Source organism: Rattus norvegicus, chromosome 2 (genome assembly GCF_021556685.1).
Source record: "Rattus norvegicus strain SHRSP/BbbUtx chromosome 2, alternate assembly SHRSP_T2T, whole genome shotgun sequence".
Lineage (NCBI taxonomy): Eukaryota > Metazoa > Chordata > Mammalia > Rodentia > Muridae > Rattus > Rattus norvegicus.
The window spans coordinates 196149280-196176844 of NC_141535.1; the positions used below are offsets into that span (position 1 = coordinate 196149280).

Sequence of the window (27565 nt, forward strand, 5' to 3'; positions counted from 1 at the left end):
AGACTTCTACTGTGGGCCTCTTCTGCACTTTGAGGCTGGAGCTGGCCGGTCCCGGACCGGAAAGAAGGTGAGTGGGAGGGAGGAAATAGCTGGCCTGGTGCCCAGCGTGTTGTCTCGTTGGGTGCTGTATCGAAGGGTGGTTCACAAGCTTAGAGCGAAGGCGCAACGCGAGTCCCCTTAGTCCCACCGGCGCGCGAACCACGCGAACCGCGGCAGCCTCACCTGGCTTCGTGAGCTTCTTGATGCACAGGATCTGAGTCGCCGGTAAGCTCCGGGAACCCACCGATCACCGGAGTTGACAACTAGACTGACGTCTCCGCGTCTAACTTTTTCTCTCTTTGATACCTCTACCACCAGCTTGTCCCAAGCGGTGCTTCGTGCCAAGCTTGGTGTCTCTTATATTTAGCTGGTGCCAGGCACAGTGAAGCTCTTGTACTACAAGACTTAGGGAGTGTGTGCAGGAGGTTGCTTTTGTTGAATCAGCTAAGGAAACCTTTGCCCTAATACACTTGCTCATCCCTGTGCCCTTATTTCTACTTGTTGGGGGCTGGGGAAGTTCAGCACTGAGATCAGTGGTGACCTTGTGTTTACACAGAGCTCAGTCTACACCCCTTGATTGTGTTTAAGGGAGTGGTCCCTAGTTGAAAGGAAATCCTAACAGCAGCATTCCTTTGAAAAGCACTGAGACAGGAGTAAGTTCTCCAGCTTTCTCAGTTTTAATTTATAAAGAAGTACCCAAATGCAACAAATTTGTGCTGCGGTATTAAATTTTAATTTCTCGGCTGTGTAACTAGATGCTATGAGATTAGCCATTGGAAAACGTTACATTTGTCAGAGGCCATATCAGGATTTGGGAAAATAGTCATTGTTATGTTTTGTCTGTAGCCTGCCTGATGCTTCAGTGTGCCTCTGAGAAAAGCCTGGGGCCACCTGTTCGTTCACTTGGAACATCCAGAGTTTACATTTTTATTATCCTTTGGTTGTTATTACTCAGAAGAAACAACATTAAAAAGTTAATTTTATTACCTGTGCCCTTTAAATGCTTGTGAAAAGAAATGTAACTGGATTTCTGACTCATAGAACTTCAAAGTAAGCAGAGAAGATGGGTGAAAGATGAAAAACGATTTGTTAAACACTCTTAGTGTTGTGTAAAGTTTTCTTATATTTTTTTAAAAGTAATTTTAAAGCTTTCCCTTTTTGGTTCTGGAAATTGAATTTAAGGCCTCTTATTTGCTATGCAAACATTTTTTAAAAGGGTTCTTGAATGTTTTGACCCATAAAATGGTTAACCATTACACTTATAACCTGCTTGGTCAGAAATTGCTCTCATACTTTAGTCTTTGGAGAGGAAGGTGCTGGACAGTTGACAGTCTTCCATATCTTCCTGTCTGCTTAGTTTCTCAGTTGGCTCTGGAAGACTATTTTAAGCCCTGCCTTGCATCTAAGCAAGGTTAAACAGTAAGAATCTTCAAAGCCTAAATATATACAACTATATCATATCTCAAAAAAATTCATAAACAGCTGTATATGGGTAGTTATGACTGGAATTTAAGAATCGTTATAATATTTTATATTTATTACAAAGAGAATACTGTATCTCAGAAATTTGCCTGAAACCCAATAATTAGAAAGGGATAATTATGGAATTAAAAGAAAAGATTCAGGTGTTAGCAGCCAGAATACAGCAAATACATAGGCTAATGCCAGCAGCAAACCACTGAACTGAGAACGGGACCCCCGTTGAAGGAATCAGAGAAAGGACTGGAAGAGCTTGAAGGGGCTCAAGACCCCATATGAACAACAATGCCAACCAACCAGAGCTTCCAGGGACTAAGCCACTACCCAAAGACTATACATGGACTGACCCTAGGCTCCAACCTCATAGGTAGCAATGAATATCCTAGTAAGAGCACCAGTGGAAGGGGAAGCCCTTGGTCCTGCTAAGACTGAACCCCCAGTGAACGTGAATGTTGGGGTGAGGATGGGGAGGGGAACACCCATAGAGAAGGGGAGGTGGAGGGGTTAGGGGAATGTTGACCTGAAAACCGGGAAAGGGAATAACAATCGAAATGTAAATAAGAAATACTCAAGTTAATAAAGAAAAGAAAAAGTTCAGGTGTTAGAGAAATGTATCTGCTGTGCCAAACAATAAGAAAATTAACTTCCTACAATTAAAACTTTCTAAAAATTATAGCTGGTAGGTCACTATTATAAAAGATCTCAAGCATCAGGTCCTTAAAGGAAACATTTTGCTCACAATGCTGCATTCAGGCCACAGATAGTGGCTAATATTTGTGTGCTGCTTAAAATCTTGAGATTGAAATGATAATATATTTTCTTTGTGAATCGGTTTCAGGATTTAAAAGGGAACCGGTTTGGACAGTTCTGAAGATTGACATTTTGGGACTCAGAACACAGGTAGTTTTCTTTCGCGTTGTGAAAAGGAGCCCAGACTTACTGACCACTTATGAAAGAACTTCACATCTACTATCTCATTTAGTATTTCAATAAACCTCACTGAAACAACTATTCTTTTAGATGGTTTAACAAATGAAGCTGGCGTTTTGAGATAGTTCAGCATGTACGATATTTACTGGCAACTCTGGTGACCTGAGTTCAATCCTTGGGACACACATAGTGGAAACTGATTCCTGGGTTTACACCCCCAACCTCCACTTGATCTCCCCACCCACTATACATATAAAACATATAAATAAATGTAATCTAAAAATACTGGACAATATTAAAGGCTACTATTGATTATATATCACCAGTGTATTAGGGTCTTTCCTCGATGTCTCTGTAACTTCTATAATAACTGTCTAGCAGGTCTGCTGGAACTTTTCTATGATAGGAAAATGACTGTACTTTGTCTAGTTGCTAGCCCCTAGACATCTGGCTTTTATTTACATAGGCTCTGGGTTGCACTGAACTATCCTTCCAGCCCTCTGCTATGTTTTGGATATTAAGGATTTAAAAGTAATTAACAGTAAAATGGGGAGGAGGCTCTCCTACTAGTAGTGGGATGAGCAAAATATTCCAAGCATACATTTTACCCAAATACCTAAATGCTGAATAGGTCATATTAGCTTTTTAAATGCCAAACACATTTTTCTGTGAAAGAAAGGGGAGTTCTTCAGCCAGGCATGGTGGCCCATGCCATAATCCAAGAACTTGGAGGTAAGACAGGATGATTTTAAGTTTTAGATACCTTAGACAGTAGTGTATTCTAAGCCAGCCTAGATGGTAAAAACATATCTCAACCTTCCATATCCTCCCAAAACAAAGAGAGGGAAATCCTCAAGGCTGGAAAGTCAGACAAGGAACTAAAGCAAGAGGAGTAACCTAGCTGTTCTTTGGAAGCATTTGGCTTATAACAAAAAGGAACAGTGAAGGACCAGGAATAGAATTCTGCCTCCTACTAGAACAGGGATATCTCCATCTCCTGGTTCGAGACAGTGTTTTTATGGATTAGGCAAAAAGTATCACATTTTCAGTAAGTACTATTTTCATAAGCTAAAAAGCAAACATTTTCTCTTAATTACGTACCTCCTTTCCTCTGAGCTACCTTTTCTCATGATGCCAGGATCTCAAGACTAAGCACAGTCTATGAATGGAGAGCCAGAAAATTCTCTCCCTCTCAGCAAAGCAAGATCCATTAAATATGTCTATTTTCTCCATATATCCAGGTGGTAAAATAAAGATACCATCAAGAACCGGACTCTATTTAAAGTCTTCCATCACTAATTCAAAGTTCAGACTCACAGTCTACATGCTCTGAGAAACTAGAAGCCAAGGAATTAACCTGAAGTTCACCCAGGTCAGTAATGAGTTAAAGTGCTCGGCAAAAACAGATACAGCTTCTTGAAATAATTCATCCTAAAGTCAGTCATCTCTCTCTCTCTCTCTCTCTCTCTCTCTCTCTCTCTCTCAATCTCTCTCTCTCTCTCTTCTCTCTCTGTGCGTGTACATATGTGTGTGCATGTGTGTGTGTGTCTGTGTGTCTGTGTGTATATGAATGCACATGCAGGTTCCTGTTCAAATATATCATGGTACACATGTGGAGGTCAGAGAACGGCTTGTGGAAGTTAGTTTTCTCTTTCTACCATGTAGATAAAACAATTATTTGACATACATATAGTTTTGTCATTTATGAAAGATCATAGCAAATTTGAACGCTAAATGTAAATGTATAAATGTACTTTTCTAGTTATGCATTAAAGTTTCAATCATTGAATATTTGACACTTTAGGGCACTGGTTCTCAGTGTGAGTCTCAACCCCTTTGGGGTGAAAAGGACTCTTTCACAGGAGTCACCTAAGACCACTGGAAAACATAAATATTACATTATGATTCATAACAATAGCAAAATTATAGTTATGAAGTAGCAATGAAAATCATTTTATGGTTGGGGGTTTACCACAACATGAGGAATTGTATTAAAGGGCCACAGCATTAAGAAGGTTGAGAAGCATTGCTCTGGGGCATAAGGCATCCTGCTCCATGTTTCGCAGGGTTGATTATACTTTATCCTATTTATGCTGCTTTGCATAAATATGTGAGACAAAGTGGTAGAAGCTAATTTAAGACTATTTCATTTCCTAACAGTTTTTTCCTAGTACCAAACTGAAATCATTTAATGAGGGGTGTGTGTTTGTGTGTGTGTGTGTGTTTAATCAAATACTCTAACAGTTGAATCAAGATATACTACTTTGATTCTTAATTAAACCATTATAGTTAAAGAACAGAAAACATTGAATTAACACTAAAAACTGATTCCTAACACAATAGCTTTAAATCTGATATGAGATGTTTCAGGCAGTGTTCATTGATGAGTGGGTGTGCATGGTGCAAAGTGTACTTTGTATGGTCAGAGCCAACGCTGTACAGAAGTTGGGCAAAATAAGCCTAGGAAAACACCCTCAAGTATTTCTGGATTTGTTACACTGCTGAGTTTGGATTATTTTCTGATTATATGTCCAGAAATCATTTCCTCTTACTTTTATTCCTGTTAGTTTTCATAAACCCACATTCAGTTACATGACCCAGAGTTTAAGAAGCTAGTTTTTAGAATACAAATACAAGCTCATAGTTGGAAGCCATAAAACACATTCAAGGTATCTGGAAGGGTAGTTCAGTTTGTAGAGTGCTTACATGCAGGAAAACCTAAGTTGGGTTCCTTGTACGATTAAACCGGATGTAATGGCTCATACCTATAATCCTGGTGCTTGACCAATGGAGACAAAAGGATCATGAGTTCAAAATCCTTCTGGACTGTATAGGGAGTTCTTGGTCAGTCTAGGCTTTAAAAATGTAGGTGTTTCTTGGTTTGGATTTTTATAGTTAACATAGCTTTGTCATTTTATTGAAGTTTATGGTCAACTTTGAATTGGTCTATACAAGTATAATGCATGGATTACTTTTGCATGCATAGGATGAGTCAGACTTGTCCCTTTTGTGTACATGATAGCCTTTGCTCTATTATATTGTCTTTACTTCTTTGCTAAATAAAGATTAAACAAGAAAGGAAGGAAAGAGAGAGAGCGTGGGGGGAGGGGAAGTATTGCAGAATAGATGCTGTCACATTACAGGTTTCTAAGAGTTAAGCTCTAAGAAAAAGCACATGAAAGACTTGACAGAACCAATAAATAATAGCTCTGAGTTCCTACAGTCTTGAGAGAAGAATTATTGGAATTAAAGTAGCATTGTTGAGCTGACTAAGGAAATGTACCCATCAGGATTATTCTTTCAGCAACCTACTATAGAGAAAGTGCCTGTCAGACATCGGCAAGGAATTGCCAAGAAGAATAAATAGATACATAAATGAAAATGTTAAGGACTGTTAGGAAATGGGAAAACCCTAGGACATTATGATAAGTGGGGCAGGAAATTACTTGAAACACGCTTATACTGGTAACTTTTTAGAACAAAGGAAAAGAAACTTACTTAGCACTGTAAATATTCTTGTATTGCAACTTGTCATATGATTGAAGTAGACAACAAGTTAAAAGTGGCTGAGATTTCATTATTTGAGGAAGTCAGCCTGAGACAAAGAAGCAGAAGATTGTGAAGCAATATTCAAATACAAGGAATTTGATTTGGTATTTCCATGGTTGATGGGAAATACTAGAAACATTACTTTTAATTTTAAAATATTTATATTCTTAACAATTAAATTTCCGAAGAAAAAGTAAACAAATCTATTATTCACATTCTTGACTTGCTATTACATAACATCTTCACTCTGGAGTTTAAGGAGAAAGCAGCCTGTGACGTCTAGTTAGGTGGGTTTTTTAAAAAACTCTTCATGTTGGAACCGGAAGTACAATAGTGATGAAAACAACTGTTTCTTGTTCTCCTAAAACTGAAGGTTTAACGAAGAAGGAAAACCGAGCAAGATACTACTGTTTAGTGTGATCGGTGCCCTTGTTGATGAAGGCTCCTGCTGGGAACAGCAAGGACACTGAGCTAGAGCCAGACTTGGAAAATGCATAGAGGATGGAGCTGGAGAGCTGACCTCTTCCAGAGGAAGAGATTTAGGTTCAGTTCCCAGCACCCATATGGCAGCTTGCAATCATTTAGCTGTAACTCCAGCTCCAGGGAATCTGACACCCTCTTCTGGCCTCCCACGGTGCCAGGACATGTGGTCCACAAACATGTATGTAGCATTAACACCCATATACATAAAAAAGTAACAACGTGTAGAAGAGCTGTGCGGGTGATGAGAGCCACATACATGGCAGGCAGCATGCTGCTCTGTGGTGTGCCTGCAGGTGCTGAGCCCATGCTCCTGTACAGTCGTATTCTTTTGACACTTTCAGTGCACTGAGCACCTTGAGGCCCAGATGGCTCCTTTTTGTACTATCCATGGACATATTACTCACAGGCAGGTCCAACAAGTAGTTCTCTCTGTGTGAGGAAATGAAAAAAGTTTCTCAAAGTAGCAGAGCAGCAATAGGTCAGTCATGAGAACCCAGATGTCGTGCAAATATTCCCCTACTTCCCCTTTGCCGTCAATGTTGCCTTTTGCAAACTCGATCTCTCTGTCTGTCTGTCTATCTATCTATCTATCTATCTATCTATCTATCTATCATCAACTTTCCGCTGCTTTTCAGGCTACTATAGATCACACAGTGGAAGCCACTGTGCTTGGCCTGAGTTACCAGCAGCCTGTCCTGCTTGTCGTCTTGTACGGTGCTGCCAGTCATTGTTCTGGATAAAGGAACTTAAGCAGTGACCAGGGTTAACCCTCCTGTGGTCTCATTACCATGGTTGTCCTGCACTTTTGTATTTTGGAGCCCTGTATCCTTTTCTGCCTTCTCCCTAGCATCTATAGTCACAACTCTAACTCTGTGGACCCTATCTTCTTGAGCAGCTGATATGGTTCAGTTGGTAGATAGCTTATCTATTACACCAGGAGCCTGCGTTTTATCTCCGGAACCACATCAACCAGAGTATGGTGTGGTACACACTTGGAACCCCAACAGTTAAGGTGGCCAGCCGGAATGCTTGAGATTTTGTTTCAGAGACAGACACAGAGAGAAAGAAAGATAGACAGACAGACAGACGGGGTGGGGGGAGGGGCAGAGTCAGGCCGGCTGAGACTGAGTTGGAAGAGTCGCTGACCTCAGGATTTCAAGGTTTTAGGATCATCTTGTCAGACAGAGTAAAAAAAGAACCTGGCTCCAAATACCACATTTCTTGTTACCACGAGGGCCTGGGTGAGAGGGTGTGGCCCTGAGACTCTGACCACTGAAACTGGCTCTGCTGCTGAATACACCACTCGTCTACTGTAGCTCAAAGGCCTCACTCTCCCCATCCAGATCTCTCTCGTGCTGGCACTGATGCCAGGGATTACAGGGATTCTCCACCACATCTTTTGATCATCTGATTGTGTCTTTTGAATTTTGAAAGAAACTGCATTACAGAGACATGATTGGTTAAGGCATGAAAATGTCAATCCTCCCCTTATGCCTCAGTCTTTCCATTAGTGGTGGCTAGATGTTATACTGCCCAGGCAGCTCATCAGCATATAAGGTACTTGCCAGTCCAGAGAGTACAAAGATTATAGTAGCTCCCTTCCCTACTAGGAAACAGAAGATCACACTCACTGATCTGGTAAATTGTGGACTGAGAATATTAGGGGCAAAAACTAGCTGTATTGGAAATATAAGGATATTTTTATTATCTGAATGACACATCATAATATCTCATTGACTTTCATTATTGTAATATAGACATGGCTTAAATTGTGTGTGTGTGTGTGCGTGTGCGTGCGCGTGCGTATGCATGTGTGTGTGTGTGTGTGTGTGTGTGTGTGTGTGTGTGTGTGTTTATGTATGAAATGATAAGAAAGAAAGCAAGTTTCTGGCCATGGCCAGTAAGTGAGTCTTAGTTCTAAAACGTGAAGAGTGGAGCAGGGATATGGGGAGGATACTTGGAGGGTAAGATTACAAGTGTGGGGAGCGGATGGCTAGCATAGAGTGGAAAAACTTACCCACTGCTGTTTCTCATTTGTTTTTTCTACTTCAGAAGACCTGTCTGAAATGTGGTGGTTTCAGCAAGGCCTTAGCTTCCTTCCGTCGGCCCTTGTAATTTGGACATTTGCTACCTTTATATTCTCATATATCACTGCAATAACACTCCACCATGTTGACCCTGCATTGCCTTACATCAGGTCAGTGAAATATATTGTTCATATAGAAGTAACCCCCACCTTCAGTACTGGGGACTGAACACAAGCCCAGGTAAGTGCTACTTATTGCCACCAAACTACTTTCCCCAGACCATGGAGAATCTGGCATTTCAATTTCCATTTAAAAATTCAAGTTTTTATACTGCTATTATAGGAGAGGAAACATAAAATAGAACTCGCAGTTGATTCTTTCTATGAGATAGAGAAATATGGGGACTGTAGAGTAACAGTCAGTTAGTTAAGAGAGTCTAACCTCTTAGTGTTTTTGTCTTGTAAATGAGTGCTTGAGCTTGCCTCAGAACCTGGAATTAGAATGACTTTCCTTGTAAAATTAAAAGTGCAGCAAACAATAGTAATGTTAGGAAGACATAGTAGTATTGGCAAATGTTTATTGATTTATTATGTAACAAGGTAATATTCTAAGTTTTCTTCATGCTTTAGGTAATCAAATCCTTGCATCATCCATGTTAGGTTGAGAAATCTATCCTCACTTAAGAAGAGTATCTGTAGTCATCTTTCTGTTACTGTCATATAGATCTAAAATAATCAACTTCTATCCTTTTATGTTGACTCTTCTGGCTCACTCCTGTAGTGGATTTAGATCATGATTGATTGGCCTATTGCTTTGAGCCTGGGACAGAGCACACATGATGGCAGTAGTACATAGAGAACAAACCACTCACCTTGTTACCAGAGAGCACAAGCAAGCAAGGGGGAGGCCAGAGGTTTGTAATTCCCTTTAAGTGTACATAGCCAATAACTTCAAGACCTCTTCTAGGCCTTACATCTTCAAAAGCCCACAACTACCTATACTGCTTCCCTATATGCTAAACCTCCAATACCTTCAGTATCTAAACCACAGAAGGAGTAAGGGCCTGAAACAGTATGTGATTTGCTCAGTGGTACAACTCAGTAAGTGGTGAACCAAGATTTGTACCTGCAAATTCTACTCTAGGGACTGTGTTCTTATTCTTCATGACCTACTGGCTAGATATTTCTGACAAAATAAATATCAACAGTTATATTTTTGAAAATTTAAAACTACCAACATTTTGATTATGAGTAATCAGTAGCATGTACCGTGTTCATAACCACTTTTAAACTTTAGTCCTCTGAGTGTCTTTAGCCTGTACTGTATATGTACCACATGCATGCTTGGTCTCCTTGGAGACCGGATAAGAACATCCAAGCCTCTGGAACTGGAGTTAGAGGGTTGTAAGCAGCTAAGTGAGTACTGGGAACTAAGCCAGGTCCTTTGTAAGAGTGGCAAGTGCTATAACTGCTGAGCCATCGTCATCTTTTTAAGCTACAGAGGTAGGAGTGGTTATTGCAACAAACTTTTGGCAAGATGGTACTGCTTACAAACAGGAAGTCATTAGTCCTGACTCAGTCATTAAGAATGCTTCCTGTTGCATAGGGCCTATGTTGGGTTCCCTGTACTTACAGAATGGCTCTTAATTCCCTGTAACTCCAGTTCCAGGGCAATTGATGCCTTATTCAGGCCCACACAGGAACACACACATAGTCATACATTAAATTGAACAAATCTTTGAAAATAAAGTAAAAGTCCCTTCTTCATTCCTGAAGTTCGTTCCTGCCTCTGAAGGTGATTTAATGGCTTTCCTTCCAGCATTTGTTTAATGTATGATTTTAAAAGATTCTTCCTCCTGTTCTTTTTCTCTCTGTTAATATATTTTACTTAGTAATTTTCAGTTGTAAACATGAGTAATACCCCCCTCCTCTCTGGCTATTAGAAATCATGTGATAATAAAGGCCCCATTCTATAACTTTACATATTATACTGAACAATTGCAACAAACAATATTGAAATTTCGGTATATTTCTCTATGTGATATTGCTGAAAAAACACAAGGTAAGATTTTTAATTTGACACTGCCAAGTATGTTTATGCACTCATGAAGAGCACATGAGAAAACTAGTAACTATGAGTGGGTTCTAAGATACTGAAGTTTTAAAACATTTTTATAATGAAAAAGGAACTAAGTAGAGAGAGGAGGAGTTAGAGGAATTAAGTAGGCTTAGAGGTGGTGAAGACACGGTCACAGAGCCCAGCTGCCCCTGTGTTTTCATCTAAATGAATCTATCTAGAATATGGCTGAGGCCTTGAAACACCATCCTAGAGACACTGAATCAATTGCTTTTTATTTTACTTTTGCCCTTGTCTAAATAGTATCTTTTATTTTGTGTTTGCTGCAATTGTTTCACTTCCTCATTCACTAACTTACTGATGGATAACCTTTCTAACACAGAAAATGGCAAACTGTTAAAAAGTGATAAGCCAGAAGGTTTAGTGGAGCCATTAAAACTGTCAATGAAACTATGACAAGTAAGTGCGCTTCAGAAGGGGTACCATGGCTGCGATTTCTATAATGCAGATATTACACAAAAGTCATACACAATTGGGTGCACTAAGAGATGCTTATAAAACCCCCAATTTTTTATGATTTCAAGCTTTTACTTCTGGCAATAATTTGACAAATGACCATCCTTGTTTTAGAGAAATGCATAGCTCAAGGACCAGACAATTCATTGTATCTCTGGAAGAAGGTGCATGTTTAAGATCGATGTGAGCCTGTTTGTCAGAATTTTTATTTCCCCTTCTGACAATTTGCTTTCTTGCATTTCAGAGCTTTCTGTAATGTAGGAGTTACTAAGTGCCTTTTGAGTGTTTCAGTTCTCCGCTGGTCTTCTGTGGTCTTTCCAGGCACTCTGGACACTTCACTTCTTCTGCTTTTTTTTTTTTTTTTTTTTTTTTTCTAATGGTGATAACCCTGAGCTCTTTCTCTGACACAAGATATTTAAATTGTAGTATCATATTTCTCTTAGGCTCATTCCTTTGATATTCAAGATACATCATTAGCTTAAACTAAATATTCTGCCAAAGGATTTTTCTTTCAATTTGTAGGTGCTATCTAAACTGTTACAGTCCAGAAGGATATAAGAAATGCAAACTTTATGTCAAAACAATTTATAAATACTGGTGCTTCAGATGGGATGCCAGCCATTGGGCTATGAGAAGATGCTCTAGACAGCAAAAGAAACAGAAAGTCCAGTGAAGAGGAAACCACACAATGGGAGAAAATCTTTGCCAGCGAGATATCTGATAGAGGATTAAAACCAAAATACGTAAGGGACTCACAAAATAAACAGCCAAGAATAATATAATTAAAAATAGGTGTGGATCTGAACAGAATTCAAAAGAAGAAATATAAAGTGACTAAGAAATGTTTCAACAGGTACTTGACATCCTTAGCAATTAGAGAAATGCAAATTAAAACTCCTTCGAAATTTCATCTTATACAAGCCAGATCAACTGACAGCAAATACAAGCAGGGATCTGGGGAAAGGAGAACCCACATTGCAGGGATCACAGGAGAATGCAGTACTCTGGAAATCTGTGTTTAGAATTCTTACAAAGCTAAAATCCATCTATGTGGCCCAGCTATACCATTCTATGAACTGTTTCCCAAAGGCCTCGACATCCTCTTCCATATGTATTTTCTCAGCCATATTCACTGACTAGACTATTCACAGAAACTAGGAAAGTGAGCCAACCTACTCTCCTTCAGTTGAGGAATGAATAACGGATAATGCAGATGCACTAGAGAGTATTATTAGGCTGTAGTGAGATAAATGGTCAGGTAAATGGATCGAGCTGGAAAGGGTTATTTTGAGTTTAGTAACCCAGTCCCTGAGAAAATGGTGCATTTTCTCTCTCATCTGCAGTCCAAACACAAAGGATGTTTGAACAAGCCATATGGACTCATACTATTTCATGTTCACCTGAACTCACATAGAATATATACAACTTTATGTATATACCAATAGGTAGTTTAAATGAAAATTTGACACTTGGGGTGATAGAATTCTCCTTGCACCAGGCATAGAGGAACTAGCAAAAGCTTAAGTACTAGGCGTGAGAAGTTTCTTCTGTCCTGTTGATCAGGGGAATCCCAACAACTCTGCAAAGAGTGTAAACTGTTGCTGCCCTTGCTCTTGTTTGCCTCACAGAATTTGAAGGTCAGTCCCTATTGCTGAAGACACAAGCACTTTAAAAACAGGACTCAGATTTAAGCTGAGTCTGACCTTGAAACCTCCCTGAGGTCTAGCTTTCATAATGTTAGAATGTGCTTTGCAGCGGCCAGAGAGAAGTACAATTAATAGTCCTACCCAGTTGAGACGCCAAGTGGTGTTAAGCTGTAGGTGCAGTTGGGCCGGAACCAGTCAAGATACCCGATGCTCTGGAAAAGTAAAGCCATTCGCAGCCCCTGAAATATGAGGGGGTCAAAGTAGATACTGAAGATTCCTTCTAAGAAGGACCTGGGGCCTGATGTTGGAGAGTGCTTTGCTACTAGCCCAAGATCTGGTGTTGGAAGAGTAAGAGGAGGAAGGTAATGGCCACACAGACCAGTTCATGGGCTTTGAGAAAGACTCTGAAGGAGACTCTCAGGAGGCCAGACCCAGCTGGACTTCTCTATGGGCTTAGTGATGTCTGAGGGCAGCCAGGCACTAAGTGGTGAGAGAGAAGTTGAGCCAGCCAGGGATCCAGGGTTGTGTGGCCAGTCGCAGTCTTTCAATTGTGTGTGGGGCCAACAGGTGAGGGGCCATGTTGTGGGGCAGGAGGGCCGGGCGCCCCCTTCCTCCGCTGCCCTGACGGCTACTGGTCTCATGCCACCTCTGTGCCTTCATAGCCCACTACTGGAGCCAGCTAAAGCAGCACAGGCTGATGCACAGCAGGGAGAAGCCATTCCACTGTGGCCTCTGCCCCTACACCTCAGCCCAACTCTTCAACCTGATAAGAAACACCCGCACCTATACTGGTGAGAAGTCCTACCGCCATCCCCACTGCCCTTTGCCTGCACCAGCCTAGACAACCTAAGGCAGTATCAGCCCACCCACACAGGGCCTCCCACTCCTCCCTGCCCAATTTGTGACTTTCGATGCTGTGCTCCATGACCAACCAACCTCCCTGTCCCACAGAGCAGGAGAGGACAATGCCCCGGCGATCAGAAAGTGCTCTGACCCTGCCAGACTGGGCAGCTGCGGGGTGAAGGGGATGGTTTGTGTAGAACCGGACCAGAACCACTGTCAGAGCTACTGTTCCTTCTACCTGCCCAGGCTATGGACAAGAACCGGAGAAGGGTGAGGGCAACAGGTTAGGAACTGCCATGTGTGAACACTGTATGTGAGGAGAGACTGGAGGGGGTGCCAGTGGGAGACCCCAGGGCCCTAATGACAAAGGCTTTGCCTGTAGTCTATGCCCCTTTGCCATTTTACCCAAACCACCTGGCCCCGCACACGAAGACTCACAGTAGTGAAAGACCCTTCCGTTGTGCCCGCTGTCCATATGCCTCTGCTCATCTGGATAACCTGAAATGGCACCAGCAGGTCAACACAGAAAAAAAGCCCTACAAGTGCTCCCTCTGTCCATATGCCTGTGGCAACCTGGCCAACCTCAAGATCACGGTCACATACACTCTGGTGACAAACCTTTGCAACTACAGCTTCAACCAGAGCATGAACCCCAAATGTCATGTGCTGTGACATATGAGCGAGAAACCCTTCTGCACACCACAGGCCACTGGGACAACTACAAGTGTCATCAGAAGGTGCATGGCCATGGTGGAGCAGGAGGGCCTGGTCTCTCTGCCCCTGAGGGCTCTTCATACAGACTCACCTTGAACTAGGTTTTTACCTGGGGCCCTAGGAATTAGCCCTAAGCCTCCTGCATTTTATACAAATGGACTAGAAAACCACCCATCCCCCACCCCTGGTGGTCAGGGGCTTCACACAGACTTACTTAGGCTATATGGACCAGCCTAAATTCCATGGTCAGGAGGCCATATAGACCAGGGGGCTTGTCTTCGCTCATATACCTGATAAGCTAAGTGATTAGGACCTTGGATACACCACCACCATTCCCAGGGTCCACCAGTGAGCTGATTGGGAACTGCCCAGCCTTTTACTGTTTTAACTTACTTCAGTGTTTTATGATAAAGGAAGCACTAACAAAGAAAAAGGAAAGACTAGAAACTTTGTCTTTTTAATCTTCTTAGTAGATAGTTTGAGGAAAAGGAAATGCAGTAATGCTCAATGGATGTCTCCACTTTTCAAGGCATCACCTCACATTTTATTTTATCCTTGTATTGATTCAGCAAAACTAGGATCAAATAAATTGTTCCAATTAGCAAATATAGGTTAAGGAACTTAAGAGAATGTATCCAAAGGTTACAGTTTTTAAATGATTTGTTTTCTATGTGGATCTGTTTAGTAGTCCATAGTGCTCTGGAGGATAGGAATATAAACAGATTCATTGCGTTCGGTGTGATAAGTTGTTTTGAGAAACCTGGACAGAGTTTTGCCAGTCACTGTCTACTAGAGTAATAACCCAAGATTAAGAGAGGACATTCAAACTGGATCCTAAATGTAACTTCCATGAATGTGGAGGTTTTGTCAGATTTGTATTCCATTCTATTCCTGTTCAAGAAATAACTGTGGTTTGAATGAAAGTGGCCCTCGAGGGTCCACAGGGAGTAGCACTGTTGGATGTGGCCTTGTTGGAGTGGGTGTGGCTTTGTTGACGGAATTATAGCACTAAGGATGGGTTTTGAGATTTCAGAAGCTCAAGCCAGATCAAGCGTTACTCTCTCTGTTGCCTGATGATCCAGACATAGAACTCTCAGCCCCTTCTCGATATGATGATAGACTAAACCTCTGAACCTATAAACAAGTCCCAAATAAATGCTTTCTTTTATAAGAGTTGCCATGGTCATGTTATCTCTTCACAGCAGTAGAAACCCAAGACACAAGTTGGTACCAGGATCTAGAGTATTGCTGTGATAGGCTGGACTGTGCTTTTGTTTGGGGGGATATGGAATACTTTGGGACTTTGGACTGGAAAAGCAGTTGACCTATAAGTCGGCCTTAATGGGCCATCCTAGTAGGGGCATGGAAGACAGCAATGCTGAGAGTGATTTGAACTGTGTGGCCCTGACTCCAGTGACATGTGACCTACAGATTGTTCTTCTGATATTTTGTTGAAGAATGTGCCTGCTTGCTGCCCCTGTCAAAAAACAAACAAACAAAAAAAATCTGCCCAAGCCAAACCGAAGAAGTATGGATTAATAGCATCGGCATATGAGAGGTTTAGATAGCCTAATATGGACTACATTGCTTGGTAATTAATGGCTACACATCTATAATGAAAGGAAGCAAGAAAAAAATACAAAATGTACAAATTGAGGAGAAAAGGAGCACCAGAGAGTGTGAAGGACCTAAGTCCTTCATTCAAGTATATAAACAAATAAAAAAAAAAAAAAGATGGGAAAACCTAGGAGGAGACTAGGAAAGAATAAACTCAACTTCCTCCCTCATTTGTGATGGCTGAACGTTTTGCTTATTAATCTTGAAAGGTAAGTATAGATCAGAACAGGCACTGGCAGATCCCTTATTTCTTTAAATGTAGAAGTAGTAATTCTGCCTAGAGTTACATGTCCAGGTAATATAACTGTGACAGTAACATGTTGATGAAGTGACACAATGTGATGTTAATATGCAGGATTATTTCCAATTATATATTTGAATATAATATTAATGTCCTTTCGAATGTTTCAAATTTCCTCGGTCCAAATTCTGTAAATGCAAGTGAAATTAAAATGGACGTTTCTGGACTCACTGTGTAGTCCTGCATAGACTAAGAAAACTGACATAAGTGTCTATCTCTGGATCATCTCCCACCCCCTGAAGATTTATCAGGATGAATTTCCAGGACCCACCCACTCTCCTGGAGTTGCTGGGGTGGGTCTGATAGAAAGAAAGAGAGAGGCGGGGGAGGGAGGGAAAGGGAAAGGAAAGGAAAGCCTGAGGCTAAATGTAATACAGGGAGTAGTGACCTCTTGGCAAGATCCCACCCAGCTAAGTTTCCAATTTGTGGAAAGGAATTAAAGAAAAGTTTAAGGCAGAATGGAGTGAAGCATGCCTTTGATCCCAGCAGAACGCAGAAGCTGGCAGATCTACAGAGGCATTTCCAGGACAGCCAAGCTTAGGCAGGACAGGAAACCATCAAAACCAGGAAGCTGGTGAAAATTTTTTGAAAAAGTGGAACAATATTCCAGCTCCAGAATTGGGCAGCTTTGGCCATGTAGTTCAAGCTTTAGAGTCAAGGATACAAGAAGGGAGCTATGGAATCTTCCTCCATGATTAAGGAAACCCATTGAGGCCAGGTCTATGTCAGGGCTGTCCCTGCATGGAGGCCCAGAGAGGCCATTGTGTGAAGCTATGAAGGTGAAGACTGGATTGCCTTGGAGATGCTAAGATGTTAGAGATGCCAGAGCCATGGGAGATCTGCCAAGGAGAGCTGCTAATGGAGCAAAACCTGCCCAAGAGAAAGAAATGTGTTGCAGTCAACAAAGCTAAAAGGAGTAGCAGATCTGAAGAACACTTTCACATCAGGCTTGGAGGTGCAGTGTTTGAAGTTTGCCCAGCTGGATTTCAGTCTTGGTTCAGGCTATGTATCATTATGCTCCTTTCCTCCCTTTGGAAAGGTATGTCCTGTGCCATTGTATGTTGGAATTATGTGATCTACTTTTTGACTTTACATGTTAAAAATCTCTTTATAGTTAAGAGATTGCACAGATCTCAGAAGAGACTTTGACCTTTGGACTTTTTAACAATTTTGATACTGAAATAGACTATAGGGATACTTAAGGTTGGACCAAATGAGTTTTCAGTATGATACACTACAAGCTTATGGGAGACACGGAGTGGAATGTTGTGGTTTGAATGGAAATGGCCACCTTAGACTCATAGAGAGTGGCACTGGTGGTTTTGTTAGAGGAATTGTGTCACTGGGAGTAGGCATTAAGGCTTCAGAAGCTCAAGCCAGGTCAGTGTCACTCTTCCTGCTACCTGCCCATCCAGATGTAGAACTCTCAGCTCTTACCATTGATGATAACAGACTAAAACTCTGAACTGTAAGCCAAACTCAATTAAATGTTTTTCTTTGTAAGAGTTGCCTTGGTAATGTCTGTTCACAACAATAGAAACCATAAGACAATAACTAATGAATGGTGTTTGATAAGTATTTTTAGTGATCAATTAATGGACAGATGTTAATTGAAGAACAGGCTGTCCATAGTGAGTACAGAGAGAGAAGAGCTATGAAGAGGGCAGTGCTGCTTAAGGAATACTGTGATGAAGCTGATACACTGATTTTTTTATGGACTTAATTTTGGGTAAATACACAATATACTATTAACATATAGAGTATAATCTGTTTTAAGTTGGTTTGTGTTGATTTCTGCTGTGTGGAAATGAAAAACATTTGATATGACAAGAAAGGGATGGGCAAATATTTAAAACTCAAGGTCTGTTCTCTTTATGAATATATGTATATATTAATATATATGGGTCAAGTTCAGGGCTTTTAAAGGCTAAAGGATCTTAGAATAGTTCTTGTTATGGAGGGTATCTAGTGTAAGAACTCTGCATACTGTGTCTTTCAGCGACACTGGGACAATGCCTCCTGAAAGGTGCCTCTTTGGAGTAATGCTGAATATCGCTGCCGTTTTAGGTAGGTAATGGAAGTAGGAGTGGTTTTCGCACACAAAATGAAGAGTCAAGTTGCAGATTTATTCTTTAAATGTTGTATCACTACTTATTTTCTAGTAATACTTGATAATATATTATTACTATATTATAGATTATAATTATGTTAATAAAAAATGAAAAGGAAAAAGAAAGAAAACTCTTGGTTATATTGCTGCCTTGCAAAGGAGGCCGGTTAGGGGGAAGCTCAGGTAGAAATGCTAAGTTACAGAAATACACTTTGAAGAAATATGTATATGGCAATATTAGACTTCTTAGCTAAACATAAGTTGCAAGGGCAACTAAATATTCCTTAGAGCCTTAGGTAGATTAATTAAACAACTAGTGATATCAAGAATTGAAGGAAAAACTGACCACAGCTAAATTCTTTCATGATAAACAGTTTAAAAGTTTAAGAGTAGAAATGGAATTGTGTCTTCATTTTTGGTTAATAATCTCATGCCACAGAACCTACCATACTCTATTATGAGCCTAACTTTTGTTAGTTTAATAAAGTATTTAATAAAAAATAATATGATCCCTTAAAATAATTTTATCCATCAATTCAATATAAACTATTTGCTTGCATGAAAAGAGAAACTAGAGCTATCAAGATGGCTCCAGAAGTAACAATACTTGCTTAGGAGCCTAAAGAACTTGAGTTTAATCCCCAGAGCGCATTTGGGGAAGGAGAGAATGAGTTGTCAAAAGCCGGTTAGTGACTTATATACTCTCCCCTCTCTCCCCTCTCCCCTCTCTCCCCTCTCCCCTCTCTCCCCTCTCCCCTCTCTCCCCTCTCCCCTTTCTCCCCTCCCCCCTCTCCCTTCTCCCCCTTCCCCCCCTCTCTCTGACACATATACATACACAAATAATTCATAAATAAATGCATATAAAAGAACATTGAAAAACTAGAAGTTAGGAAAAATAATTTATAAACATGTTTTCTATTTACACTCATCAAAAAAATGTCTATAAAACACTTACCTGCCATGTTTATTATACTTCTAAGTTGTCTGGCAATAACTCTTCAGGAGAAAGTTTGATTTGGTCCTTCCTTGAAACATGAGTATGTAAAGCAGGATCTGGTTTCTTTTGTAATTACTGCTGTGTTTGCTTGAGCCTACTATGATAACATAAAACAGTATGAGAATGAGGAGGAGCGATTTTGTTGGTTTTTCCTATGCGTGTCCCATCCAGGTTCTACTAATGACTTTGATGCTGATCCTAAAAATATTGTAGGTTTATTATAATAAGAGTATTATGAGAGCTTTCCTCAGAAAAGATCAAAATTACTTTCTAAGTTTTATAATAAGCAGTTGTAGACATGAGGACCATGGAAAGTAAATGGTTTACTCAGACAAATGGGGGGATTCAAGTAGTTCTATGGTGTGATTATAAAAAAATTCTTTAAAATTCATAGGTGTGCCTCTCTCTCTCTCTCTCTCTCTCTCTCTCTCTCTCTCTCTCTCTCTCTCTCTCTGCATTCAAGTTAATGTTAAAAAGACTGTCTGTTTCTGTGTTTCTGGGTAGCTGACCTTTGTGAACACTTCACAGACACGTTAGTCCCTTGGTTACTCATTACTTTGCTGTTTTTCAAATTTTCTCGTCCCAGGCATTGCTACTATCTATGTTCGTTACAAGCAAGTTCATGCACTGAACCCTGAAGAGAACCTTATCATCAAATTAAACAAGGCTGGCCTTGTACTTGGGATACTGAGTTGTTTAGGACTTTCTCTTGTGGCAAATTTCCAGGTTTGTCTTTTAACCCAGTGTGAGTATTGGTCTGACATGTTTGGATATCTGTAGTAAACGGAAATCTGAGGTCCTCAGTCATGTGCTGTCTTTGTCTCTGCAGCTGACAAAACTCAGCTCTATCAGTTGAACCTTGTGAAACAGCCGTTTTCTCTATTAGGAAAGCTCGTATTTAGTGATCTAAATAAACAAGTTATTAGCACTGTTTTTTGGGTACTCGGGACAGTAACTTATAGGCGTCATTATATACTTAATTGGAGGTTACTTCAAGATCAGCCAGAACTGACACACAAAATAAATAATAGGTTGTAGATGTACACTTTGTTTTGTGTGTAATATGCCTGATGAATCATAATCATTTAGCCCGTGTTCTTGTTTGTAATCAAGGATTCCTGTACGTGTGGTAGGATGGGAGAATCTCTTCCTTTTCCAGCTTTGTCTTTAAAAAACATAAAGGCTGGCCACCATCCATGCTTTAGGGCACAAATGTCTTCCTGATCCTGCTGGCTAACACAGCAGAAAAGATACAAAGATCTTACCTCTTCCTTAACATTTTTAACCTATTCGAAAATTATTATTAAGTAACATTTATTAAAGAACGGCTTAGAAAGACTTTCTTGAAGACCATCTTTATAGAAAAAAGGATGCCTGCTACAGGATTATTTTAGTAGGGAAGAGAAATTGTTCTCAACTTTGAAAAAGTAGGGTAAAAACATGTATCACCAAAAAGCAGAGAGAGGCTCAGGGGATGGAAAATTCCTAATGGAAAACATGAGAGATAAGAAGTTATATTGGCTGTTATTTAAGATACTTAGGTTGATTTAGGCAGGATTTTTTCTTTCTTCTCTGTAGAGATGAACCTTGAATCCCAGAAATCAGGCCCAGTTGGCAGTAGCTCAGAGAAACCTAAGTAGTGTTTGGTCAAGGAGAAAGCCTTGCTCACACAGCAACAAATCATCATTTAACTGATTTTCATTTGCTGGAAGTATGAAATGAGAGTTGTCAAAAACTAAGTGAAGTTTTGCTGGGCACTAGCATCAAGAAGCACAATAACCTTGTGCCATGGAGAGAGAACTAAAGTTGTGCAGGGCTGGTTAGTAGTGAGTGTTATAAATTGAACTCTGCTTCCCCTAGTCAATTTCTATAGTTCAGTATTAAAAGTGTCACAGATAATTTTTAGGGGATAGATTTAGATTCTTTGTTATTTTGTACACTACTTAGTACATACAAGCTCTCATTTACTTAGGAATTTTTTGAGAGACATTGAAGGTGCTACAAAGGTTGAGGGAAAGATCTCTTATATGGTCCTTGTTTTCAAGGGGAAGCCCAATAATTATAATCATATGGTATTTGAAACTTTAATTTAATGTACACTGAATACAATTGTACAATGTATATGTAATTTTCCAAAAAAGGAATAATGGGAAGTAAGGGTTCTCAGTGCCACTTAGAAAAATGTTTCCCTTGTGTGAGAGTTATCCTTCTGGAGATTCAGAAGGTATTAGTAAGTAGGGAAATACGGGTTACCTTTCTAGGGTTTTCATTTGAAGAATGAATTTCATGAATTGGATAGCTTCAAGAAGAAACAGTCTGTCAAAGGCAAAGGTGTCAGTAGGGCTGGTTCTCTTCCATGCTCGCCTATAGTGCTGCTGGTCCAGAGCTTCTGTAATTCATCCTAAGGGTGTTCAGTAACCTTAAGTTCTTTTCCTAGTATCTAAAATTATGAAACTAGATATAGAAATAAGCTGAAGATTTGTTTTTTAATATCTTGTTTATTTATAAGAATAAAACTGATAGCTACACATGTATATTGCATATTATTTTTAATTGAAAATAATTTTCTGATCACAACTTCCCCTCCATCATCTCCTAGGTCCTTTCTACTCCAACTACCTAACTCCACAACTTCTTTCTCTCTTTAGAAAACAAACAGGCAAAGAATATTTTTTTTAAAAAAGGAGCAAAAGAACCAGAATAAAACAAAACCACCAACAAACAAAAAACAAATGTGCACACGTGTGCGCGTGCATACACACACACACACACACACACACACACACACACACACATTAAACATAGAAAAACCATTTTAACACAAAAGTAGGACCAATAAAGTTAAAAATGCCCTAACGAAGCATTGTGGAATGAAAACAAGCACTAGAATTACCATTGGGTTTGATTTGTGTTGCTCATCTATTGCCTGTCCTTACATGTGCTTTGTATACCCAGCAGAGACTCCATTGGGAAATGTTCTCCTTTGTGAGAAGTTGTTCACTTCACACAGCTTTGTGGTCAGTGATGGGGCCTCATGTCCATTTCCACTCTCAGTGCTAGAACCTCCTCTGGCTTGAACCTGGCCAGGTCCTGTGCATGCTGCCAGTTTCTGTGAGCTCATCCGCATGCCAGCTCTGTTATGTCTGGAAAGCACTGTTCCCTCAGTGCTCTTCATCTCCTGACTCTTACTCTCTTTCTGCCTCCTCTTTCACTTGACTCCCTGAGTCCTGAGGGAAGGAGTTTGATGAAGGCATTCCATTTAGAACTTTGTGTTCCAAGGTTTCTTACTCTGCATAATAGTTCCCATCTTCTTCAGGAAGAAGGTTCTCTGATTATAGCTGAGTGAGACCCTGGCCTATGAACATAGCATAATGTCATTAAAAGTCATTTTATTGCTATGTCCCTTTAGTAGAACAATAAATAGTACTTGGTTTTCCCCTAGGTCTATGACCTATATAATCTCAGGGTCTTGGCCACTCAGGCATGGGTTCCATCTCATAATCAGCTAGTGGTTGGTTCCTCCTCCAACTTCTGTACCACTATTGGACCAGCATATCTTACAGGCAGATCACCATTGTACAATTAAGTACTTGCAGACTAGAAAGTGGAGGAAATGGCTCTAGTTAGGCAACAGCATGGCTTCTCCGTGTTCGGTGAGATTTGTAAGTGTTGTCTTCAGCAATAAGGCCTAACCATCATTTTGTAGAGAGCAACCAATAGCTTTGGCAAGATCCTGAGTTGCTTAGAGGTTCTTGTGGGGCCCTTTTGACCTACAGCTCAATTAGATGTAACTCATTCCTGCCACTGGAAGTTTTGCTTGTGGCTTTGTATCACCCCTGTTACTGCAGTAGGTTTCCATAAGACCCCTCATATAACTTTGAGTGATCTCTGTCTGTCCTTACCCTCCTTTTTTTCTTCCCATTTCCACTTCATTTTATATGCCTCTATTTCAAGTTTTAATATGTTCTCTCCACTCTTTTTTACTTTTTACCACAAATGTTTTGCTGAGTAAACTATATACTGACATTAATTGGGCTATGCCTATATTTAGTTTTATCAGATTCAAGCAATTAGTTCTCTCTCTCTCTCTCTCTCTCTCTCTCTCTCTCTCTTTTTGAAAAGGGAAATGGAATGGATGCCTTTGAAAAATCAAAATCTCTGATTTCTCTACATTGAGAATCAACTGTAGAAGTTAACTGAGAGATAGCAAATCAACTGGATTTGTAGATTGCTGAAAACTGAACCATGCCTTCCCTTTGTTCTCTTAATCATTATGATCCCCCTGTGCCAAGTACTGGCCAAAAAGAAATGCAAACACTACCAACGAAAACACAAGACAAACAAAAACAGTGATTCAACTAAAGTTTAGTTTTAAACATTGATTGTAGAAATTGAGATTGCTGGTTGTCTCTTTTAATCAGTGTAACATATAATGTTGGAAATTAAATGTAAGTAAACAAAGGCAACATAATAGCTTATAATAGTCTCTGTGGAATGATCAGTACAAACTATTAATGATCCCTGTGGCATAATCAATACCTACATAGTGCCCTGGAGACCTTAAATTACATTTAAACTGTCTTCCCTGCTATCCCAGATCTCTCCGTGTTAACCTTCTTATTCCTATTTAGTATTACCACTGCTACTTTTCCATGGAATGCCCTTATTTCTGAGGTTTATTATTATTTTTGTACATCTTCACTAGACTATAAACTATGAGAACTGAGTGTCTATTTCATTCATTTACATATTAATGACTTTAAAACCTGCCTGACACCTAATAGATCCCAATAAAAATGTTAAATAAATGAAACAAAATATATGGACACTTGTTACCATTTTTATTGTTGGCAAATGAAGTCATCTGGTATCACTGTAATCTTTTTATGCTTTGGGGAAGTAATTTGTGCAATCTCTACTTAGCCCTAGTGAATTATCTGGCTTATGCTTTTAAATGATACACTGTCAATGTGTTCTTTGTTTTTCTCATTGACCGACTTTTTTCTGCTTCTCAGAAATCAGCACTATTTATTGTTCATGTATGTGGAGCTGTCCTTGCCTTTAGTATGGGCTCATTTTACATGTTTGTTCAGACCATCCTTTCCTACCAAATGCAGCCCAAAATTCACAGCAAACAAGTCTTCTGGGTCCGACTACTATTGGTTATCTGGTGTGGAGTAAGTGCACTTAGCAGTATCCTTTGTTGTAATGTGTGTGCATGTATGTGTGTGTGTATTTTATCTACACTTATGTAAGTGCACCATGTGCATACCTGGTAGCCAGTGCTATCAGAAGAGGGTATCAGATACCATGGAATTGAATGTGGATGCTAGGAACCCAATGTAGGTCATCTGCAAGAGCAACTTGTGTTCTTAACTGTTGAGGCATTGCTCCAGCTCCCCCAGTCCCTTTAAAGTCACCCTCGATTTAAGGACATTGTTCATTGGTACATGAAATTCAGTCTGAGATTAACTAACTGAGCTAGGAAAAAACATAATGTTTGGCGTAGTTATACTTCAAAGAAAGCAAGGACGAATTATTATGCTCACTTCAAAAAATTATTCGGTAGAAATTTATGGTAGAGCTGCTAATTTTTGAGTAAAGAGAAAAGGACATGCAGCCACGTAGCAGAATGTAGGTTAAAATAACAGGTCATCTTTAGTAATGATCAAGTCAGAGTAGACCCTAGCTGTATGGCCAAGGCATTTATTTGAGTCTGAGTCTTACTCTTTGAGCATGGGGCTGGGAGAAAGAAACATTTACTGGTTACTCTGGATAGATCTTTAGTTTTAGGACTGTCCATGACATTAATTCTTTAAAGAAATAGGATTGGACCATAGTAATAAAAGCTAGCCTTTAAAGTTAACATTTAAAATGATTTGTTATTGTTGCAATGTGCAAGTTTTAACCTTCAGGTCTCTGAGAGTCTTCCTTGACTTACTTTTTTTTTATAGTGATGACTTGCTCATCAATTTTGTATAGTAGTGACTTTGGTGCTGATATAGTACAGAAACTACACTGGAACCCAGAGGACAAAGTAAGACCTTAAGATCTATAAAATATATAAGTGAGCGTGTGTGTTTGTGTGTGTGTAATTATTTTAAAGATTTATTTTTTAAATTTATTATCACTGCATGTGTCTGCATCCTGTATACATGGATGTGGATGCCTGCAAAGGCCAGAAGAGTGCGTTGAATTCCTCGGAGCTATATTAACAGGTGGAAACAACTGCCCAACATGGAAACTGGGAATAGACCTCGTTCCTCTTGAAAAGCAGCAAATGCTCTTAACTATTGAACCATCTCTCCATACCCTACTGAATTAATGTTGTAAATTAGTATACAAACTCTAAAAATAGCCGTACAGAGAATATCTGTGTACTGTATGGATATATCATGTTAGTTAAAAAGCCTATGGCCCGAGGCTTAGGTAGGAAACAGAGGTGGGACATCAGGAGAGAGTTAGGATTGTGGGATTGTGGAATAGAGTCAGGCACGGAGATAGGTCCGGGATAATAGGAAGAGATGGACAAATGTAACCTGAGCACAGGTAACCTCCCATGTGGCAGAATATAGGTTAAAGTAAACATGCTATCTTTATTTATGATCAAGTCAGAGTAGACCCTAGCTGTATGGCCAAGGCATTTGTAAATATATTTGAGTCTGACTCTTATTCTTTGAGAATGGGGCTGGGGGAAAGAACCGGGGCCTAACATCAACAAATAGCCTTTATGAAAGTTTCTTATGATTATTCTTGAGCTTCCTGGTGTCATTTTATGAATTTTATTCAGATGCATGCTGTGTGCATGCGTGCGTGCGTGTGTGTGTGTGTGTGTGTGTGTGTGTGTGTGTGTGTGTAGGTAAGTGGGTGGGAGTATTTGTTTTTTTCATTTCATTCAGTGGTCTGATTGACCTTAAATTTGCCATCTCCCATTTTCGTAAGTAAGGATGACAGATGTTGATTTATGAATCTTGTGGTGGAGGGGCGGGGTGGCTCTATAACTCCTTGGTTATAGAATGTACATTCTATTTTGTCTTGGTTATTTAGTAGAAGTTATATTTGTTGTAAGTGAAACAAAGATATCTACTATCTACTAGGAGAGACTCCTAGTAACTACTGCAGTTCTCAAAACATGTTCAAAAATCAAGGGATGATTTTCAAAAGGAAGATTGGTCTATAACAATTTGATGTTTCTTAATTTAAGAACTAACATAAATTACTTGAATAGGATGTAACAAAGTGTCCTTTATGTTTTCTCTTTAACTACAGGGTTATGTGCTTCACATAGTTACTACTGCAGCAGAATGGTCTATGTCATTTTCCTTCTTTGGATTTTTCCTGACTTATATTCGTGATTTTCAGGTAATAAAATAGTTTCAATTCTGTTCAGTAGAACTTTCTTCATGCAGAATAACAGAATATTTCACTGACAGATTCCCTGTTCATTTTGAAAATTAGCATTTTAAAATCTGGCACCAAAGAAAGGGATATAAGAAAAGTAACTTCTGGTGAAATTGTTCCTGGATTTGAGGAAGTTGTGTGTTGCAAGTAAAGCTTCAGCCTTGATAATGGAGTTGCAAAGCATATCTGAAGAAATTTTGCAATCTTTGTTTACTTACCTAGACCCAGCCCTAACACATAGCTTTACTAGGGGGAAAAGACCCTACAAAAGAAAATTAGGAAACTTAGTGAGGCAAGAACATAGTTTTACCATGTCACTGGGTGCTCAGGATGGTGCCTATGGCAGTGACTTCCTATTCCCTGTAAGATCAATTTGTTTCTCTGACTAAATAAGGGATTCTGTGGAACATAGTGAAAAGATAGTCTCTCATAAGAGAAAACTTCTTTATATAATTTTCTTTTCTGTTCCAGAAAATTACTTTACGGGTGGAAGCCAATTTACATGGATTAACCCTCTATGACACTGTTCCTTGCCCTGTTACCAATGAAAGAACACCATTGCTTTCCAGAGATTTTCAATGAATGGATAAACATCTTCTGTGATGATTGTGATTCTCAGGGACTGAGAAAAGATGCATAAAAGTTGCTTATTATACTGTGAAAATTTGAATCAGTTAATCAAGGTTGACAGTGATATAATAATGAAAGATGATATCAAAAGAAGTGTAATAAGCCATCTGATAAGTTTTCTTAAAGGATGTTGTTAAGAAGACTATCTAAAAACATTATGTATAGACTTTTTTATAATCCAGAAAATAAAACCAAAGGATAACACCA

The 27565-nt window shown here is 39.7% G+C and overlaps 2 protein-coding genes and 1 pseudogene across 12 annotated transcripts in view; 2 read left to right on the plus strand and 1 right to left on the minus strand.

Moving 5' to 3' along the window:
• The window catches only part of Cept1 (choline/ethanolamine phosphotransferase 1), a 41875-nt gene extending 41368 nt beyond the window's left edge, over window positions 1-507 (minus strand). For 2 of the 3 annotated variants that reach the window (NM_001439794.1, NM_001439795.1), the window contains 1 exon segment: window positions 223-446. The gene's annotated coding sequence lies outside the window, so the exon portion shown is untranslated. 3 annotated transcript variants of the gene reach the window in all.
• On the plus strand, window positions 1-27565 carry Dram2 (DNA damage regulated autophagy modulator 2). 9 transcript variants are annotated; one of them, XM_087627717.1, is made up of 10 exons: window positions 1-67; window positions 2357-2418; window positions 3690-3820; window positions 8533-8677; window positions 18220-18287; window positions 19914-20053; window positions 24343-24520; window positions 25282-25364; window positions 26597-26689; window positions 27200-27565. In XM_087627717.1, the coding sequence occupies exons 4-10, from the start codon at window positions 8547-8549 to the stop codon at window positions 27308-27310; spliced, it is 804 nt and encodes a 267-aa protein (XP_087483843.1). In that variant the 5' UTR covers window positions 1-67; window positions 2357-2418; window positions 3690-3820; window positions 8533-8546; the 3' UTR covers window positions 27311-27565.
• On the plus strand, window positions 13050-14487 carry LOC147996483 (zinc finger protein 513 pseudogene; annotated as a pseudogene).